Below are 20950 nucleotides of genomic sequence, written 5' to 3'. Positions count from 1 at the left end.
GTCCTCCTCACACAACCTCAGTGTCCTCACACAACCTCACTGTCCTCCTCACACAACCTCACTGTCCTCCTCACACAACCTCACTGTCCTCACACAACCTCACTGTCCTCCTCACACAACCTCACTGTCCTCCCCACACAACCTCACTGTCCTCCTACACAACCTCACTGTCCTCACATAACCTCACTGTCCTCACAACCTCACTGTTCTCACACAGCGTCACTGTCCTCACAACCTCACTGTTCTCACACAACCTCACTGTCCCCACACAACCTCACTGTCCTCACACAACCTCATTGTCCTCACACAACCTCACTGTCCTCCTCACACAACCTCACTGTCCTCCCCACACAACCTCACTGTCCTCACACAACCTCACTGTCCTCATATAACCTCACTGTCCTCACATAACCTCACTGTCCACCTCACAACCTCACTGTCCTCACATAACCTCACTGTCCTCACAAAACCTCAGTGTCCTCCTCACACAACCTCGCTGTCCTCCTCACACAACCTCAGTGTCCTCACACAACGTCACTGTCCTCACATAACCTAACTGTCCTCACACAACCTCACTGTCCTCCTCACAACCTCACTGTCCTCCTCACACAACCTCACTGTCCTCACAAAACCTCACTGTCCTCAAATAACCTCACTGTCCTTACATAACCTCACTGTCCTCACACAACCTCACTGTCCTCACACAACCTTAGTGTCCTCACACAACCTCACTGTCGTCCTCACATAACCTCACTGTCGTCCTCACATGACCTCACTGTCCTCACATAACCTCACTGTCCTCACACAACCTCACTGTCCTCCTCATACAACTTCACTGTCCTCCTCACACAACCTCACTGTCCTCACACAACCTCACTGTCCTCACACAACCTCACTGTCCTCACATAACCTCACTGTCCTCACACAACCTCACTGTCCTCACACAACCTCACTGTCCTCACACAACCTCACTGTCCTCACACAAACTCACTATCCTCACACAACCTCACTGTCCTCACACAACCTCACTGTCCTCACATAACCTCACTATCCTCACACAACCTCACTGTCCTCACACAACCTCACTGTCCTCACACAAACTCACTATCCTCACACAACCTCACAGTCCTCACACAACCTCACTGTCCTCACATAACCTCACTATCCTCACACAACCTCACTGTCCTCACACAACCTCACTGTCCTCACACAACCTCACTGTCCTCACACAACCTCACTGTCCTCACACAAACTCACTATCCTCACACAACCTCACTGTCCTCACACAACCTCACTGTCCTCACATAACCTCACTATCCTCACACAACCTCACTGTCCTCCTCACACAACCTCAGTGTCCTCACACAGCCTCACTATCCTCACATAACCTCACTGTCCTCACATAACCTCACCGTCCTCACACAACCTCACTGTCCTCACACAACCTCACTGTCCACCTCACAACCTCACTGTTGGGTTAGGCTTGGCGCTAATGAAGGCTGCCATATATATATATATATATATATATATATATATATATATACATATATATATATATATATATATATATATATATATATATATATATATATATATATATATATATATATATATATATATATATATATTTCATCTCTGTGTGGTGACAAATGTGGAGTCTGTTCATGTTGCTAACGCCATTTCTACTCCTTTCCTTCCACTGAGAATTTTGATCTTAACTTCGCGTGCCTAGTTCAAATCTAGAAAGTAATTTAGATGTTCAATGGTTTTGTTTGTTTTTCTAGGTGGTTAAATTTTGGTTATATTAGGTGGTTAGGTGGTTAAATTTAGGTTAGGTTAGGTGGTTGAATTTAGGTTATATTAGGTGGTTAGGTGGTTAAATTTAGGTTAGGTTAGGTGGTTGAATTTAGGTTTGGTTAGGTGGTTAAATTTAGGTTTGGTTAGGTGGTTAAATTTAGGTTATATTATGTGGTTAGGTGGTTAGGTTAGGTTAGGTACTTAAATTTAGGTTATATTAGGTGGTTAGGTTAGGTTAGGTTAGGTTAGGTGGTTAAATTTAGGTTATATTAGGTGGTTAAGTTAGGTTAGGTTAGGTGGTTAAATTTAGGTTAGGTTAGGTGGTTAAATTTAGGTTAGGTTAGGTGGTTAAATTTAGGTTTGGTTAGGTGGTTAAATTTAGGTTTGGTTAGGTGGTTAAATTTAGGTTTGGTTAGGTGGTTAAATTTAGGTTATATTAGGTGGTTAAATTTAGGTTATATTAGGTGGTTAGGTTAGGTTAGGTTAGGTGGTTAAATTTAGGTTATATTAGGTGGTTAGGTTAGGTTAGGTTAGGTGGTTAAATTTAGGTTATATTAGGTTAGGTTAGGTTAGGTTAGGTTAGGTGGTTAAATTTAGGTTTGGTTAGGTGGTTAAATTTAGGTTTGGTTAGGTGGTTAAATTTAGGTTATATTAGGTGGTTAGGTGGTTTAAAAGATGTGAGGTTCTAGTTTAAGGGCACCACTTTACAATGGACATTTTCGAAGACAAGGAAGCTTGATTTAGGGACATTTTGAATCACCCGAATTAATTAGTGATTGCCAAGGGCTATGGTCATTAGGAGAAATTAATTAAAAAGCTAAAAAAAAAAAAGAAATTAAGGAAAACCCTCAGCGAACGCAACCTAAGGCCGGAAATTTATTTTTGAAGTTGAGGTAGAAAACGTAGCCTCAATTAAGTGGTTTCTAAAGAGGAGTTAGTTAGGAGGTTTCTAAAGAGGAGTTAGTTAAGTGGTTTCTAAAGAGGAGTTAGTTAAGTGGTTTCTAAAGAGGACTTAGGGGTTTCTAAAGAGGAGTTAGGTGGTTTTTAAAGAGGAGTTAGCTAGGGGGTTTCTAAAGAGGAGTTAATTAAGTGGTTTCTAAAGAGGAGTTAATTAGGGGGTTTCTAAAGAGAAGTTAGTTAAGTGGTTTCTAAAGAGGAGTTAGTTAAGTGGTTTCTAAAGAGTTAGTTAAGTGGTTTCCAAAGAGGACTTATGGGGTTTCTAAAGAGGACTTACGGGGTTTCTAAAGAGGAGTTAGTTGGGGGTTTCTAAAGATGAGTTAGTTAGGGGGTTACAAAAAAGAGTTAGGGGTTTCTAAAGAGGAGTTAGTTAGGGGGTTTCTAAAGAGGAGTTACTTAGGGGGTTTCTAAAGAGGAGTTACTTAGGGGTTTCTAATGAGGAGTTAGTTAAGTGGTTTCTAAAGAGGAATTAGTTAAGTGGTTTCTAAGGGGGAGTTAGTTAAGTGGTTTCTAAAGAGGAGTTAGTTAGGGGGGTTTCTAAAGATGAGTTAGTTAGGGGGTTACAAAAAAGAGTTAGGGGTTTCTAAAGAGGAGTTAGTTAGGGGGTTTCTAAAGAGGAGTTACTTAGGGGTTTCTAATGAGGAGTTAGTTAAGTGGTTTCTAAAGAGGAATTAGTTAAGTGGTTTCTAAGGGGGAGTTAGTTAAGTGGTTTCTAAAGAGGAGTTAGTTAAGTGATTTCTAAAGAGGAGTTAGGGGGTTTCTAAAGAGGAGTTGGGGGGTTTCTAAACAGGAGTTAGTTAAGTGGTTACTAAAGAGGAGTTAGTTAAGTGGTTTCTAAAAAGGAGTTATGGGGTTTCTAAAGAGGAGTTAGTTAGGTGGTTTCTAAAGAGGAGTTAGAGGGTTTCTAAAGAGGAGTTAGTTAAGTGGTTTCTAAAGAGGAGTTAGGGGGTTTCTAAAGAGGAGTTAGTTAGGGGGTTTCTAAAGAGGAGTTAGGTGGTTCCTAAAGAGGCGTTAGTTTGGGGGTTTCTAAAGAGGAGTTAGTTAGGTGGTTTCAAAAGAGGAGTTAGTTAGGTGGTTTCAAAAGAGGAGTTAGTTAGGTGGTTTCAAAAGAGGAGTTAGGGGGTTTCTAAAGAGGAGTTAGTTAGGTGGTTTTTAAAGAGGAGTTGGTTAGGTGGTTTCTAAAGAGGAGTTAGTTAGGTGATTTCTAAAGAGGAGTTAGTTAGGGGGTTTCTAAAGAGGAGTTAGTTAGGTGGTTTCAAAAGGAGTTAGGGCGTTTCTAAAGAGGAGTTAGGGGGTTTCTGGTTTCTAAAGAGGAGTTAGTTAGGGGGTTTCTAAAGAGGAGTTAGTTAAGTGGTTTCTAAAGAGGAGTTAGGGGGTTTCTAAAGAGGAGTTAGTTCGGGGGTTTCAAAAGAGGAGTTAGTTTGGGGGTTTCTAAAGAGGAGTTAGTTCGGGGGTTTCTAAAGAGGATTTAGTTAGGGGGTTTCTAAAGAGGAGTTAGTTAAGTGGTTTCTAAAGAGGAGTTAGTTAGGGGGTTCTAAAGAGGAGTTAGTGAGGGGTTTCTAAAGAGGAGTTAGTTAGGGGGTTTCTAAAGAGGAGTTAATTAAGTGGTTTCTAAAGAGGAGTTAGTTAGGGGTTTCTAAAGAGGAGTTAGTTAGGGGGTTTCTAAAGAGGAGTTAGTTAAGTGGTTTCTAAAGAGGAGTTAGTAGAAGGTTTCTAAAGAGGAGTTAGTTAAGTGGTTTCTAAAGAGGAGTTAGTTAGGAGGTTTCTAAAGAGGTTAGGGGGGTTTCTAAAGAGGAGTTAGTTAGGTGGTTTCTAAAGAGGATTAGCTAGGTCAGGGTAAAAAATAAATAATAATGATAATTCATTTACTAACTAACTCTTCTCTTTTCTTCCCCCCACACCTCTTCAGCCCCATTTAAAATGGCAGCTCCTGTGTGGTGCAAAAGGCTGCTCTCTCTCTCTCTCTCTCTCTCTCTCTCTCTCTCTCTCTCTCTCTCTCTCTCTCTCTCTCTCTCTCTCTCTCTCTCTCTCTCTCTCTCTCTCTCTCTATCTATCTATCTATCTATCTACCTTACAGGGAGAGGGAGTTCTACCCAGGCATAGCTTGAAACCCCCATTACCCTCTTCCATTATCTTTTAGTGTACGCTGTCCCCACACATCCCATTTTCTTTATATAGAACATGTATAGTACAGAACACTTTGCCACTACAGGAAAATACATGGACAGTTGTGACCACGACGCACTGCAGTGCTTTACAGAAGGACTTGCTGTATTATGGCTGAAATTTCAGGCCTGAATACAGAGAGAGAGAGAGAGAGAGAGAGAGAGAGAGAGAGAGAGAGAGAGAGAGAGAGAGAGAGAGAGAGAGAGAGAGAGAGAGAGAGAGAGAAAAATTCCAGGCAAATTACTCCAGGAAATTCCAGGAGTGTGAAGGACAGAAGAAGGGGGGGGGGGGGGATTTGGACTGTTCAGTAACTGACTGGCAATACTTGGACTGTTCAGTAAGTGACTGGCAATACTTGGACTGTTCAGTAACTGACTGGCAATACTTGGACTGTTCAGTAAGTGACTGGCAATACTTGAACTGTTCAGTAAGTGACTGGCAATACTTGGACTGTTCAGTAACTGACTGGCAATACTTGGACTGTTCATGTCAGTAAGTGACTGCAATACTTGGACTGTTCAGTAACTGACTGGCAATACTTGGACTGTTCAGTAACTGACTGGCAATACTTGGACTGTTCAGTAAGTGACTGGCAATACTTGACTGTTCAGTAACTGACTGGCAATACTTGGACTGTTCAGTTCAGTAACTGACTGGCAATACTTGGACTGTTCAGTAACTGACTGGCAATACTTGGACTGTTCAGTAACTGACTGGCAATACTTGGACTGTTCAGTAACTGACTGGCAATACTTGGACTGTTCAGTAACTGACTGGCAATACTTGGACTGTTCAGTAACTGACTGGCAATACTTGGACTGTTCAGTAACTGACTGGCAATACTTGGACTGTTCAGTAACTGACTGGCAATACTTGGACTGTTCAGTAACTGACTGGCAATACTTGGACTGTTCAGTAACTGACTGGCAATACTTGGACTGTTCAGTAACTGACTGGCAATACTTGGACTGTTCAGTAACTGACTGGCAATACTTGGACTGTTCAGTAACTGACTGGCAATACTTGGACTGTTCAGTAACTGACTGGCAATACTTGGACTGTTCAGTAACTGACTGGCAATACTTGGACTGTTCAGTAAGTGACTGGCAATACTTGGACTGTTCAGTAACTGACTGGCAATACTTGGACTGTTCAGTAACTGACTGGCAATACTTGGACTGTTCAGTAACTGACTGGCAATACTTGGACTGTTCAGTAACTGACTGGCAATACTTGGACTGTTCAGTAACTGACTGGCAATACTTGGACTGTTCAGTAACTGACTGGCAATACTTGGACTGTTCAGTAACTGACTGGCAATACTTGGACTGTTCAGTAACTGACTGGCAATACTTGGACTGTTCAGTAACTGACTGGCAATACTTGGACTGTTCAGTAACTGACTGGCAATACTTGGACTGTTCAGTAACTGACTGGCAATACTTGGACTGTTCAGTAACTGACTGGCAATACTTGGACTGTTCAGTAACTGACTGGCAATACTTGGACTGTTCAGTAACTGACTGGCAATACTTGGACTGTTCAGTAAGTGACTGGCAATACTTGGACTGTTCAGTAACTGACTGGCAATACTTGGACTGTTCAGTAAGTGACTGGCAATACTTGGACTGTTCAGTAACTGACTGGCAATACTTGGACTGTTCAGTAAGTGACTGGCAATACTTGGACTGTTCAGTAAGTGACTGGCAATACTTGGACTGTTCAGTAAGTGACTGGCAATACTTGGACTGTTCAGTAACTGACTGGCAATACTTGGACTGTTCAGTAAGTGACTGGCAATACTTGGACTGTTCAGTAAGTGACTGGCAATACTTGGACTGTTCAGTAAGTGACTGGCAATACTTGGACTGTTCAGTAAGTGACTGGCAATACTTGGACTGTTCAGTAAGTGACTGGCAATACTTGGACTGTTCAGTAAGTGACTGGCAATACTTGGACTGTTCAGTAAGTGACTGGCAATACTTGGACTGTTCAGTAAGTGACTGGCAATACTTGGACTGTTCAGTAAGTGACTGGCAATACTTGGACTGTTCAGTAAGTGACTGGCAATACTTGGACTGTTCAGTAAGTGACTGGCAATACTTGGACTGTTCAGTAAGTGACTGGCAATACTTGGACTGTTCAGTAAGTGACTGGCAATACTTGGACTGTTCAGTAAGTGACTGGCAATACTTGGACTGTTCAGTAAGTGACTGGCAATACTTGGACTGTTCAGTAAGTGACTGGCAATACTTGGACTGTTCAGTAAGTGACTGGCAATACTTGGACTGTTCAGTAAGTGACTGGCAATACTTGGACTGTTCAGTAAGTGACTGGCAATACTTGGACTGTTCAGTAAGTGACTGGCAATACTTGGACTGTTCAGTAAGTGACTGGCAATACTTGGACTGTTCAGTAAGTGACTGGCAATACTTGGACTGTTCAGTAAGTGACTGGCAATACTTGGACTGTTCAGTAAGTGACTGGCAATACTTGGACTGTTCAGTAAGTGACTGGCAATACTTGGACTGTTCAGTAAGTGACTGGCAATACTTGGACTGTTCAGTAAGTGACTGGCAATACTTGGACTGTTCAGTAAGTGACTGGCAATACTTGGACTGTTCAGTAAGTGACTGGCAATACTTGGACTGTTCAGTAAGTGACTGGCAATACTTGGACTGTTCAGTAAGTGACTGGCAATACTTGGACTGTTCAGTAAGTGACTGGCAATACTTGGACTGTTCAGTAAGTGACTGGCAATACTTGGACTGTTCAGTAAGTGACTGGCAATACTTGGACTGTTCAGTAAGTGACTGGCAATACTTGGACTGTTCAGTAAGTGACTGGCAATACTTGGACTGTTCAGTAAGTGACTGGCAATACTTGGACTGTTCAGTAAGTGACTGGCAATACTTGGACTGTTCAGTAAGTGACTGGCAATACTTGGACTGTTCAGTAAGTGACTGGCAATACTTGGACTGTTCAGTAAGTGACTGGCAATACTTGGACTGTTCAGTAAGTGACTGGCAATACTTGGACTGTTCAGTAAGTGACTGGCAATACTTGGACTGTTCAGTAAGTGACTGGCAATACTTGGACTGTTCAGTAAGTGACTGGCAATACTTGGACTGTTCAGTAAGTGACTGGCAATACTTGGACTGTTCAGTAAGTGACTGGCAATACTTGGACTGTTCAGTAAGTGACTGGCAATACTTGGACTGTTCAGTAAGTGACTGGCAATACTTGGACTGTTCAGTAAGTGACTGGCAATACTTGGACTGTTCAGTAAGTGACTGGCAATACTTGGACTGTTCAGTAAGTGACTGGCAATACTTGGACTGTTCAGTAAGTGACTGGCAATACTTGGACTGTTCAGTAAGTGACTGGCAATACTTGGACTGTTCAGTAAGTGACTGGCAATACTTGGACTGTTCAGTAAGTGACTGGCAATACTTGGACTGTTCAGTAAGTGACTGGCAATACTTGGACTGTTCAGTAAGTGACTGGCAATACTTGGACTGTTCAGTAAGTGACTGGCAATACTTGGACTGTTCAGTAAGTGACTGGCAATACTTGGACTGTTCAGTAAGTGACTGGCAATACTTGGACTGTTCAGTGAGTGACTGGCAATACTTGGACTGTTCAGTAAGTGACTGGCAATACTTGGACTGTTCAGTAAGTGACTGGCAATACTTGGACTGTTCAGTAAGTGACTGGCAATACTTGGACTGTTCAGTAAGTGACTGGCAATACTTGGACTGTTCAGTGAGTGACTGGCAATACTTGGACTGTTCAGTAAGTGACTGGCAATACTTGGACTGTTCAGTAAGTGACTGGCAATACTTGGACTGTTCAGTAAGTGACTGGCAATACTTGGACTCTTCAGTAAGTGACTGGTAATACTTGGACTGTTCAGTAAGTGACTGGCAATACTTGAACTGTTCAGTAAGTGACTGGCAATACTTGGACTGTTCAGTAAGTGACTGGCAATACTTGAACTGTTCAGTAAGTGACTGGCAATACTTGGACTGTTCAGTTAGTGACTGGCAATACTTGGACTGTTCAGTAACTGACTGGCAATACTTGAACTGTTCAGTAAGTGACTGGCAATACTTGGACTGTTCAGTAAGTGACTGGCAATACTTGGACTGTTCAGTAAGTGACTGGCAATACTTGGACTGTTCAGTAAGTGACTGGCAATACTTGGACTGTTCAGTAAGTGACTGGCAATACTTGGACTGTTCAGTAACTGACTGGCAATACTTGGACTGTTCAGTAAGTGACTGGCAATACTTGGACTGTTCAGTAAGTGACTGGCAATACTTGGACTGTTCAGTAAGTGACTGGCAATACTTGAACTGTTCAGTAAGTGACTGGCAATACTTGGACTGTTCAGTAAGTGACTGGCAATACTTGGACTGTTCAGTAAGTGACTGGCAATACTTGGACTGTTCAGTAAATGACTGGCAATACTTGGACTGTTCAGTAAGTGACTGGCAATACTTGGACTGTTCAGTAAGTGACTGGCAATACTTGGACTGTTCAGTTAGTGACTGGCAATACTTGGACTGTTCAGTAAGTGACTGGCAATACTTGAACTGTTCAGTAAGTGACTGGCAATACTTGAACTGTTCAGTAACTGACTGGCAATACTTGAACTGTTCAGTAAGTGACTGGCAATACTTGAACTGTTCAGTAAGTGACTGGCAATACTTGGACTGTTCAGTAACTGACTGGCAATACTTAGACTGTTCAGTAAGTGACTGGCAATACTTGAACTGTTCAGTAACTGACTGGCAATACTTAGACTGTTCAGTAAGTGACTGGCAATACTTGAACTGTTCAGTAACTGACTGGCAATACTTAGACTGTTCAGTAAGTGACTGGCAATACTTAGACTGTTCAGTAAGTGACTGGCAATACTTGAACTGTTCAGTAATAGACTGGCAATACTTGAACTGTTCAGTAAGTGACTGGCAATACTTGGACTGTTCAGTAAGTGACTGGCAATACTTGAACTGTTCAGTAAGTGACTGGCAATACTTGAACTGTTCAGTAACTGACTGGCAATACTTAGACTGTTCAGTAAGTGACTGGCAATACTTGGACTGTTCAGTAACTGACTGGCAATACTTGGACTGTTCAGTTAGTGACTGGCAATACTTGGACTGTTCAGTAAGTGACTGGCAATACTTGAACTGTTCAGTAAGTGACTGGCAATACTTGAACTGTTCAGTTAGTGACTGGCAATACTTGGACTGTTCAGTTAGTGACTGGCAATACTTGGACTGTGAAAGGATAAGATAAGAGACTGGTTTGGCCATACCGGAAATGATCCTGTATCAGCTTAACAGGGAGCAGAGGTGAAGCCAGGTTCAGTTAGGAGTTGGGGGTTTCTAAAGAGGAGTCAGGGGTTTCTCAAGAGGAGTTTAGAAACCCCCAACTCTTCTTTAGAAAACCCCAACTCTTCTTTACAAACTCCAACTTCTAAAGAGGAGTTGGGGGTTTCTAAAGAGGAGCTGAGGGTTTTTAAAGAGGAGTTGGGATTGTAAAGAGGAGTTAGGGGTTTCTAAAGAGTTGGGGTTTCTAAAGATTGGTTGGGGTTTCTAAAGAGGAGTTGGGTTTTCTAAAGAGGAGTTGGGTTTTCTAAAGAGGAGTTGGGGTTTGTAAAGAAGAGTTGGGTTTTCTAAAGAGAAGTTGGGGTTTCTAAAGAGGAGTTGGGGTTTGTAAAGAAGAGTTGGGTTTTCTAAAGAGGTGTTGGGGTGTCTAAAGAGGAGTTAGGGTTTCTAAAGAGGAGTTGGGGTTTGTAAAGAAGAGTTGGGTTTTCTAAAGAGGTGTTGGGGTGTCTAAAGAGGAGTTAGGGTTTCTAAAGAGGAGTTGGGGTTTCTAAAGAGGAGTTAGGGGTTTCTAAAGAGGAGTTGGGGTTTTCTAAAAAAGAAGTTGGTGTGTCTAAAGATAAGTTAGGGGTTTCTAAAGAGATATCTCCAATTTACCAGGAGAAGATAAACTACTAGTTACAGAGAGGCTTCCTGACCCAATGATTTACAGACTCAGACCCAATGATTTACAGACTCAGACCCAAAGATTTACAGACTCAGACCCAATGATTTACAGACTCAGACCCAAAGATTTACAGACTCTGACCCAAAGATTTACAGACTCAGACCCAAAGATTTACAGACTCAGACCCAATGATTTACAGACTCTGACCCAAAGATTTACAGACTCAGACCCAAAGATTTACAGACTCAGACCCAATGATTTACAGACTCAGACCCAAAGATTTACAGACTCAGACCCAATGATTTACAGACTCAGACCCAAAGATTTACAGACTCAGACCCAATGATTTACAGACTCAGACCCAATGATTTACAGGTCCAGACCCAAAGATTTACAGACTCAGACCCAATGATTTACAGACTCAGACCCAATGATTTACAGGTCCAGACCCAATGATTTACAGACTCAGACCCAAAGATTTACAGACTCAGACCCAAAGATTTACAGACTCAGACCCAAAGATTTACAGACTCAGACCCAATGATTTACAGACTCAGACCCAAAGATTTACAGACTCAGACCCAAAGATTTACAGACTCAGACCCAATGATTTACAGACTCAGACCCAAAGATTTACAGACTCAGACCCAAAGATTTACAGACTCAGACCCAACGATTTACAGACTCAGACCCAATGATTTACAGACTCAGACCCCAAAGATTTACAGACTCAGACCCAAAGATTTACAGACTCAGACCCAAAGATTTACAGACTCAGACCCAAAGATTTACAGACTCAGACCCAAAGATTTATAGACTCAGACCCAAAGATTTACAGACTCAGACCCAATGATTTACAGACTCAGACCCAAAGATTTACAGACTCAGACCCAAAGATTTACAGACTCAGACCCAAAGATTTACAGACTCAGACCCAAAGATTTACAGACTCAGACCCAAAGATTTACAGACTCAGACCCAATGATTTACAGACTCAGACCCAAAGATTTACAGAACTCAGACCCAAAGATTTACAGAACTCAGACCCAATGATTTACAGACTCAGACCCAATGATTTACAGGTCCAGACCCAACGATTTACAGGTCCACACCCAAAGATTTACAGAACTCAGACCCAATGATTTACAGAACTCAGACCCAATGATTTACAGACTCAGACCCAGAGATTTACAGTTTAGCGTTGCTTGAAGACAGAGAGGACCAATGTAAAGACAACGATAAGGTCCAGAATTGTTTAACGACGTGGGGGGGACCACTGTAATCCCCCCCCCATATAACGCGTAGTTGGGGTGGTTAGAAGGCCACACCAGAAGCCCTGGGGTTGTTAGGAGCTTACGTGGGCCATGGAAGGTGCTCAACGAGTGTGCAGCAACAACACTTGTGCTCAACGAGTGTGCAGCAACAACACTTGTGCTCAACGAGTGTGCAGCAACAACACTTGTGCTCAAACGAGTGTGCAGAAATGTACAGATGCTCAACGTGTGTGTGTGTGTGCAGAAACGCTTGTGTTCAACGAGTGTGCAGAAATGTACACATGCTCAACGTGTGTGTGTGTGTGTGTGTGTGTGTGTGTGTGTGCAAAAACGCTTGTGCTCAACGAGTGTGCAGAAACACTTGTGCTCAACGAGTGTGCTGAAAAACTTAATGCTCAACGAGTGTGCTGAAAAACATGTTGAACGAGTGTGCCGAAAAACTTAATGCTCAACGAATGTGCTGAAAAACTTAATGCTCAACGAGTGTGCTGAAAAACATGTTGAACGAGTGTGCTGAAAAACCTATGCTCAACGAGTGTGCTGAAAAACCTATGCTCAACGAGTGTGCTGAAAAACCTATGCTCAACGAGTGTGCTGAAAAACATGTTGCACGAGTGTGCTGAAAAACTTAATGCTCAACGAATGTGCTGAAAAACCTATGCTCAACGAGTGTGCTGAAAAATCTATGCTCAACGAGCGTGCTGAAAAACCTATGCTCAACGAGTGTGCTGAAAACCATGTTGAACGAGTGTGCTAAAAAACTTAATGCTCAACGAATGTGCTGAAAAACCTATGCTCAACGAGTGTGCTGAAAAACCTATGCTCAACGAGCGTGCTGAAAAACCTATGCTCAACGAGTGTGCTGAAAAGCATGTTGAACGAGTGTGCTAAAAAACTTAATGCTCAACGAATGTGCTGAAAAACCTATGCTCAACGAGCGTGCTGAATAACATGTTCAACGAGTGTGCTGAAGAAAAAAAGACATGCTTAACGTTAAGGCTGCGCAACGAGAGGCCGCTCGAAAAGTTGAAGAAAAAAAACTCGTTAAACGAATGTGGTGGCAACGGGAATGGAAGAAAGCCCACCGTGTTGTCTTGCGTGGACAAAAAAAATGGAATTTTGACCCCGAACTCCAAACAAGCGTCTCTGTCGACTGTGGTCTTATAAAAACGCTGACGGTATAGAAATGGACAGAAAACAAACGAAGGTTTAACTGCAAAGGATCAGAAAAGATGATATCAATCCCAGCGATGAACAGCTTGGGTTCACAGTGAGAGAGAGAGAAAAAAAAAGGGGTGGTCGGGGGGCAGTCATGCAATGCCAATCCTTCCATTGTCTTTGCATTGGGCTCATGTTGCTGAGGTTGGCAAAGCAGTTGGATATATGTATATATATATATATATATATATATATATATATATATATATATATATATATATATATATATATATATATATATATATATATATATATATATATATATATATATATATATATATATATTTTCCCTGGGGATAGGGGAGAAAGAATACTTCCCACGTATTCCCTGCGTGTCGTAGAAGGCGACTAAAAGGGGAGGGAGCAGGGGGCTGGAAATCCTCCCCTCTCGTTTTTTTTTTAATTTTCCAAAAGAAGGAACAGAGAAGGGGGCCAGGTGAGGATATTCCAAAAAAGGCCCAGTCCTCTGTTCCTAACGCTACCTCGCTAACGCGGGAAATGGCGAATAGTTTGAAAGAAAAGAAAAGATATATATATATATATATATATATATATATATATATATATATATATATATATATATATATATATATATATATTTTATACTATTCGCCATTTCCCGCGTTAGCGAGGCAGCGTTAAGAACAGAGGACTGGGCCTGTGAGGGAATATCCTCATCTGGCCCCCTTCTCTGTTCCTTCTTTTGGAAAATTAAAAAAAACGAGAGGGGAGGATTTCCAGCCCCCCGCTCCCTTCCCCTTTTAGTCGCCTTCGACGACACGCAGGGAATACGTGGGAAGTATTCTTTCTCCCCTATCCCCAGGGATATATATATATATATATATATATATATATATATATATATATATATATATATATATATATATATATATATATAAGGGCTAAGTTTCCTTCATCTAGGGAGGGGCTTCTGAAATTGGTTTGGGGGGGTCACACAGTGGCATGCCCCAGGGAGTGTGTGTGTGGTGCTGGCTGGGTTTCAATACTCTGGGTGTGTGTTTCATGACGCCCAAGAAGGATTAAGCCTCCCTCCTTGTTTGCAGATGATGCCTTTGTCATGAGGGATTACATGCAAACGACCTTCAACAGTCCTCAGTAATGGTTGGACACACACACGGCTGGGGGGAATTTCAGCCACAGTGAAGTAAATGGAATGAAGTTGACACACAGTGAAAGAATGTCTGGTTATCATTACAATCTGGGCCGAAAACAAGGTACTTGTACGTACGGGCGATTGGAAAGCAGCACATTATCCCAACGTCGCTCCCCGTATACCACCGTCGGAAACTATGTTATATGATGCAGGACATCTGATGATCGACATGAACATTGGATTGGTCTACGTAATATGTAACATCTATTAAACCTAACTCAGAGAACACCTTTCAAAGCTCAGCCACCGACTTTGGAAGAAATGGACGCAATTGGACAGAGCAGATGTTGAGAATAATGACACAAAGAGAGAGATGAGAGAGAAAGGCGACCCAGGCGTAGAAACTCCCTCCTCCCCCCCCGTACAGTGCAGGCTGGCGAACACACACACACACACACACACACACACACACACACCCACACACTACCCATGACCATGGCTTCGCCCAAACACACACACACTGGACATGCACAAGCCACCAAACTTACCTCCATTTTCCATGAAATTGGTCAGGCTCTGGAGTTCATGCTTCTCCTTGACATTTTCCACTGCAATGATGATGAAAGACAGTAACACCTCGAGGGTAAACAGTTCATCCCCCCCCCCCCCTTGGCTAAACAACAGGGGATAACAGATGGTTTGACAAAGTGCCATCTGCAGCTGGTTGGACCCCCTCGTCTTTCTGTGGCTCTTGGCTTCCCTCGCTGGGGCAAAATCCACCTTCCACTGTGGAGGGGGGATTTTAACCTGCTCAACCCGTCCACGTTCAAAGTCTCTCCCTTTTCTTTTTTTTTTTTTCTCTCTCTCTCTCTCTCTCTCTCTCTCTCTCTCTCTCTCTCTCTCTCTCTCTCTCTCTCTCTCTCTCGGATGAGGCCCAGCGCGGCGAACGAAGTCAGAGAGAGAGAAAGAGAGAGAGAGAGAGAGAGAGAGAGAGAGAGAGAGAGAGAGAGAGAGAGAGAGAGAGAAGAGAAGAGAAGAGAAAGAGAGAAGAGAGAAAGAGAGAGAAAGAAAGAGAGAGAGAACGGAGAGAGAGAGAGAGAGAGAGAGAGAGAGAGAGAGAGAGAGAGAGAGAGAGAGAGAGAGAGAGAGAGAGAGAGAGAGAGAGAGAGAGAGAGAGAGAGAGAGCCTCGGTCATTTAACTCTGTGTGTGTGTGGGGGGGGGTGTTTGTTTGTCTGTCTCTCTGTCACGTCCCTCATTGGAGAGATGAATATAACATGAGGCGTTACAGAGCTGGCTTGTAACATCTGTTGGTCCAGGGGGTAACATGATGTGGAAATAAACCATGGTTTCTGTGTGTCCGTCCAAACACAGTGCTTGGGTTTGTATTTTCTCTTTCCATTGTTTACATATATCTCTTCACGTTGAAGTGAAGATCCTGCTTTTATATATATATATATATATATATATATATATATATATATATATATATATATATATATATATATATATATATATATATATATATCCTTGGGGATAGAGGAGAAAGAATACTTGCCACGTATTCCCTGCGTGTCGTAGAAGGTGACTAAAAGGGTGAGGGAGCCGGAGGACTGGAAATCCTCCCCTCCCGTTTTTTTTTCTTCACTTTTCCAAAAGAAGGAATAGAGAAGAAGGCCAAGTGAGGATATTCCCTCAAAGGCTCAGTCCTCTGTTTTTTTTTTTAACGCTACCTCGCTAACGCGGGAAATGGCAAATATATATATATAAATGTGTGGGTGGGTGGGTGTGTGTGTTACCGGACTCCGCCTGCTCCAGGTTACACCGCGAGTGCCGTACCACCGGGGTTACACAGACAGACATTCGCTCACATCAAAAAGAGGGATCCATCATTACCCTGCTACTGAAAGCAACGCAGCTCTCTCATTGTAATAGAGTGCCTGGAAAATGGGCCTTGAGGGCGGGGTGGACTGTTATGAATAAATGAATAAAATGAATATATAAATGAATACATGAATGCAATATATTTATTTATTTATTTATTTATTCATGTATTATACTTTGTCGCTGTCTCCCGCGTTATCGAGGAAGCGCATGAGTGCAATAACATATATATATATATATATATATATATATATATATATATATATATATATATATATTGGAAAGGATCACAATTTTGCGCGTGATCCAAGATATTCCTATGTGTCCACGGGAACTTATCTTGTTTCATTTTCCCCGTGGACTCGTACGAAAAAGAGGGCAAATGAGAGTTGGGGTGAGAGAGTATCATTAAATTTTAGGGAGAATAAAAAGATGTTTTGGAAGGAGGTAAATAAAGGGAGCAAATGGGAACTTCAGTGAAGGGCGCAAATGGGGAGGTGATAACAAGTAGTGGTAATGTGAGAAGGAGATGGAGTGAGTATTTTGAAGGTTTGTTGAATGTGTTTGATGATAGAGTGGCAGATATAGGGTGTTTTGGTCGAGGTGGTGTGCAAAGTGAGAGGGTTAGGGAAAATGATTTGGTAAACAGAGAAGAGGTAGTAAAAGCTTTGCGGAAGATGAAAGCCGGTAAGGCAGCAGGTATGGATGGTATTGCAGTGGAATTTATTAAAAAAGGGAGTGACTGTATTGTTGACTGGTTGGTAAGGTTACTTAATATATGTATGACTCATGGTGAGGTGCCTGAGGATTGGCGGAATGCTTGCATAGTGCCATTGTACAAAGGCAAAGGGGATAAGAGTGAGTGCTCAAATTACAGAGGTATAAGTTTGTTGAGTATTCCTGGTAAATTATATGGGAGGGTATTGATTGAGAGGGTGAAGGCATGTACAGAGCATCAGATTGGGGAAGAGCAGTGTGGTTTCAGAAGTGGTAGAGGATGTGTGGATCAGGTGTTTGCTTTGAAGAATGTATGTGAGAAATACTTAGAAAAGCAAATGGATTTGTATGTAGCATTTATGGATCTGGAGAAGGCATATGATAGAGTTGATAGAGATGCTCTGTGGAAGGTATTAAGAATATATGGTGTGGGAGGCAAGTTGTTAGAAGCAGTGAAAAGTTTTTATCGAGCATGTAGGGCATGTGTACGTGTAGGAAGAGAGGAAAGTGAATGGTTCTCAGTGAATGTAGGTTTGCGGCAGGGGTGTGTGATGTCTCCATGGTTGTTTAATTTGTTTATGGATGGGGTTGTTAGGGAGGTGAATGCAAGAGTTTTGGAAAGAGGGGCAAGTATGCAGTCTGTTGGGGATGAGAGAGCTTGGGAAGTGAGTCAGTTGTTGTCTGCTGATGATACAGCGCTGGTGGCTGATTCGGGTGAGAAACTGCAGAAGCTGGTGACTGAGTTTGGTAAAGTGTGTGAAAGATGAAAGGTGAGAGTAAATGTGAATAAGAGCAAGGTTATTAGGTACAGTAGGGTTGAGGGACAAGTCAATTGGGAGGTAAGTTTGAATGGAGAAAAACTGGAGGAAGTGAAGTGTTTTAGATATCTGGGAGTGGATTTGGCAGCGGATGGAACCATGGAAGCGGAAGTGGATCATAGGGTGGGGGAGGGGGCGAAAATTCTGGGAGCATTGACAAATGTGTGGAAGGCGAGAACGTAATCTTGGAAAGCAAAAATGGGTATGTTTGAAGGAATAGTGGTTCCAACGATGTTATATGTTTGCGAGGCGTGGGCTATAGATAGGGTTGTGTGGAGGAGGGTGGATGTGCTGGAAATGAGATGTTTGAGGACAATATGTGGTGTGAGGTGGTTTGATCGAGTAAGTAACGTAAGGGTAAGAGAGATGTGTGGTAATAAAAAGAGCGTGGTTGAGAGAGCAGAAGAGGGTGTTTTGAAATGGTTTGGTCACATGGAGAGAATGAGTGAGGAAAGATTGACCAAGAGGATATATGTGTCGGAGGTGGAGGGAACGAGGAGAAGTGGGAGACCAAATTGGAGGTGGAAAGATAGAGTGAAATAGATTTTGAGTGATCGGGGACTGAACATGCCGGAGGGTGTAAGGCGTGCAAGGAATAGAGTGAATTGGAACGATGTGGTATACCGGGGTCGACGTGCTGTCATTGGATTGAACCAAGGCGTGTGAAGCGTCTGGGGTAAACCATGGAAAGTTGTGTGGGGCCTGGATGTGGAAAGGGAGCTGTGGTTTCGGGCATTATTACATGACAGCTAGAGACTGAGTGTGAACGAATGAGGCCTTTGTTGTCTTTTCCTAGCGCTACCTCGCACACATGAGGGGGGAGGGGGTTTGTTATTCCATGTGTGGCGAGGTGGCGATGGGAATGAATAAAGGCAGACAGTGTGAATTATGTACATGTGTATATATGTATATGTCTGTATATATATATATATATATATATATATATATATATATATATATATATATATATATATATATGTATACTTTGAGATGTATAGGTATGTATATTGACGTGTGTGGACGTGTATGTATATACATGTGTATGGGGGTGGGTTGGGCCATTCTTTCGTCTGTTTCCTTGCGCTACCTCGCTCACGCGGGAGACAGCGACAAAGCAAAATACATAAATAGATGAATATATACATACTACTACTACCACCAGCAGGAGGTCATCATACACAAAAAATTACTCACAGAAATTGGGCGAGATGTCGAGGGTGAGGAGGGCGAAGGTGGTGAGTAGAACAGCGCCCACCACAGCGACCAGCAGCTGCAACGCCACACGGCCGCTCACCACACTCGCCCTGGCGGCAGGAGAAGGAGGAGGAGCGTTAGTGTGCGTACATCCCCCCGTCGGCCTCAGTCCCTACTAACCATGCGTGCAAAGACGAGAGGTCTTTTTGGCCAAAAGTAAATTTTGCCATCTGATAATCGGGGAAAAGGGGGGGGAAAGAAGAAAATTTTGCCATCTGACACTCTAGGAAGTAAATTCTGCCATCTGATATCCATGCGGCCCCCGTGGTGTTACGTCATGGCTATAGGCGCTGGAGGGAAGGGTTGCCACTTCGTGTTATGATATTTTGATCCTATTCATACAGTGACTGAGGTTATAATTTACATATTGTTTTCTTCAACGTTTTTCATACTTTTTTCGCTCTTCTCTAGGGAGGTAGCTCTGGGAATAAACGAAATAGTGGCTTCACTTACCATATATATATATATATATATATATATATATATATATATATATATATATATATATATATATATATATGATAGGGTTATCAGAATATACATTGAGGGAGGAAAGCTGCTATAAGCGGTGAGAAGTTTCTTTCAAGGGTGTAAGGCATGTGTACGAGTAGGAAGAGAGGAGAGTGAATGGTTCCAAGTGAAGACTGGTGTGTGATGTCACCAACGTTGTTCATTATATGTGTATGGATGGGATGGTGAGGGAGGTAAATGCAAGTTTTAGAGAGAGGGGCGAGTATGCAGTCTGTGAGGGTCTGGGAAGTGAGTCAGTTGTTGTTTGCTGATGATACAGCACTGATGGCGGATTCGAGTGAGAAACTGCAGAAGCTGACTTTGGAAGAGTGTGTGAAAGGTAGGAGCTGAGAGTAAATACGAATAAGAGCAAGGTTATTAGGTTCAGTAGGGTTGAGGGACAATTTAGTTAGGATGTAAGTTTGAATGGAGAAAAAATTGGAAGAAGTGAAGTGTTTTAGATACCTGGGAGTGGACTTAGCAGCGGATGGAACCATGGAAACGGAAGTGAGTCATAGGGTGGGTAAGGGGGCGAAGGTTCAGCAGCGGATGGAACCATGGAAACGGAAGTAAGTCATAGGGTGGGTAAGGGGGCGAAGGTTCAGCACCGGATGGAACCATGGAAACGGAAGTGAGTCATAGGGTGGGTAAGGGGGCGAAGGTTCTGGTAGCGCTTAGGTTTAAAGACCAGAAAGACTTTATCAGTGGATGACGAGGTGGTGTCTTAGTTCATTTGAACACAAGAACGCTTCGCCTCACTGACAACGTGCATGCTTTGAGTATGGGCAGTGATAAATGCTGAATGGGAGCCAGTGGAAGGAGGGTTTATCCAAACCAAATATGCCTGATCCCTTGCCTGAATGGCCTCAGAATAGGAACGGTTGAACTATGGATTGGAAGAAGAGATCGTCTTGGAGGAAGAGGAGATCCATGTTGCCATTCCCGCTGCAATAACCTCTGCTGTGAGTTTGGTGGAGACAAAAGACATCAATTGACCCAAGGAAAGTCAAAAAAGGAATTTTTGTTAAGGTGGCAATATTTACGTGTAGAAGGGGCGACGGGTGGGGGAGGAGGTGCCGTTAAAATGGACCAAAATTGGGGGCGAAATTGTGTAGTTACAGCGCCAAAAAAGGATTTAGAGATGAAAAATTAGATCCAAAAATATTTGGAGAAGGGGGGGGGGGTAATAATTGTAAGGAATATGTGTGGGGTGGGAGAAAATTGGCTCTAGGTCATATAT

At 42.6% G+C, this 20950-nt stretch overlaps 2 protein-coding genes across 5 annotated transcripts in view; one reads left to right on the top strand and one right to left on the bottom strand.

Moving 5' to 3' along the window:
* Window positions 1-20950, top strand: part of LOC139765831 (apolipoprotein D-like) — a 342288-nt gene that overhangs the window by 163940 nt on the left and 157398 nt on the right. The window lies entirely within an intron of this gene.
* The window catches only part of LOC139765826 (uncharacterized), a 141655-nt gene that overhangs the window by 27063 nt on the left and 93642 nt on the right, over window positions 1-20950 (bottom strand). For 2 of the 4 annotated variants that reach the window (XM_071693637.1, XM_071693638.1), the window contains exons 2-3: window positions 19141-19250; window positions 15078-15137 (exon numbers count right to left, since the gene is read on the bottom strand). In XM_071693637.1, the coding sequence (XP_071549738.1) occupies window positions 15078-15137; window positions 19141-19250 (170 nt within the window). The remainder of the gene's footprint in view (window positions 1-15077; window positions 15138-19140; window positions 19251-20950) is intronic. The other 2 variants (XM_071693639.1, XM_071693640.1) reach the window with 1 other exon arrangement.

Source organism: Panulirus ornatus, chromosome 56, assembly GCF_036320965.1.
Source record: "Panulirus ornatus isolate Po-2019 chromosome 56, ASM3632096v1, whole genome shotgun sequence".
NCBI classification, from domain to species: domain Eukaryota; kingdom Metazoa; phylum Arthropoda; class Malacostraca; order Decapoda; family Palinuridae; genus Panulirus; species Panulirus ornatus.
The sequence above is the reverse complement of the archived record's forward strand: the minus strand, read 5'-3'. Positions and strand labels throughout refer to the sequence as shown.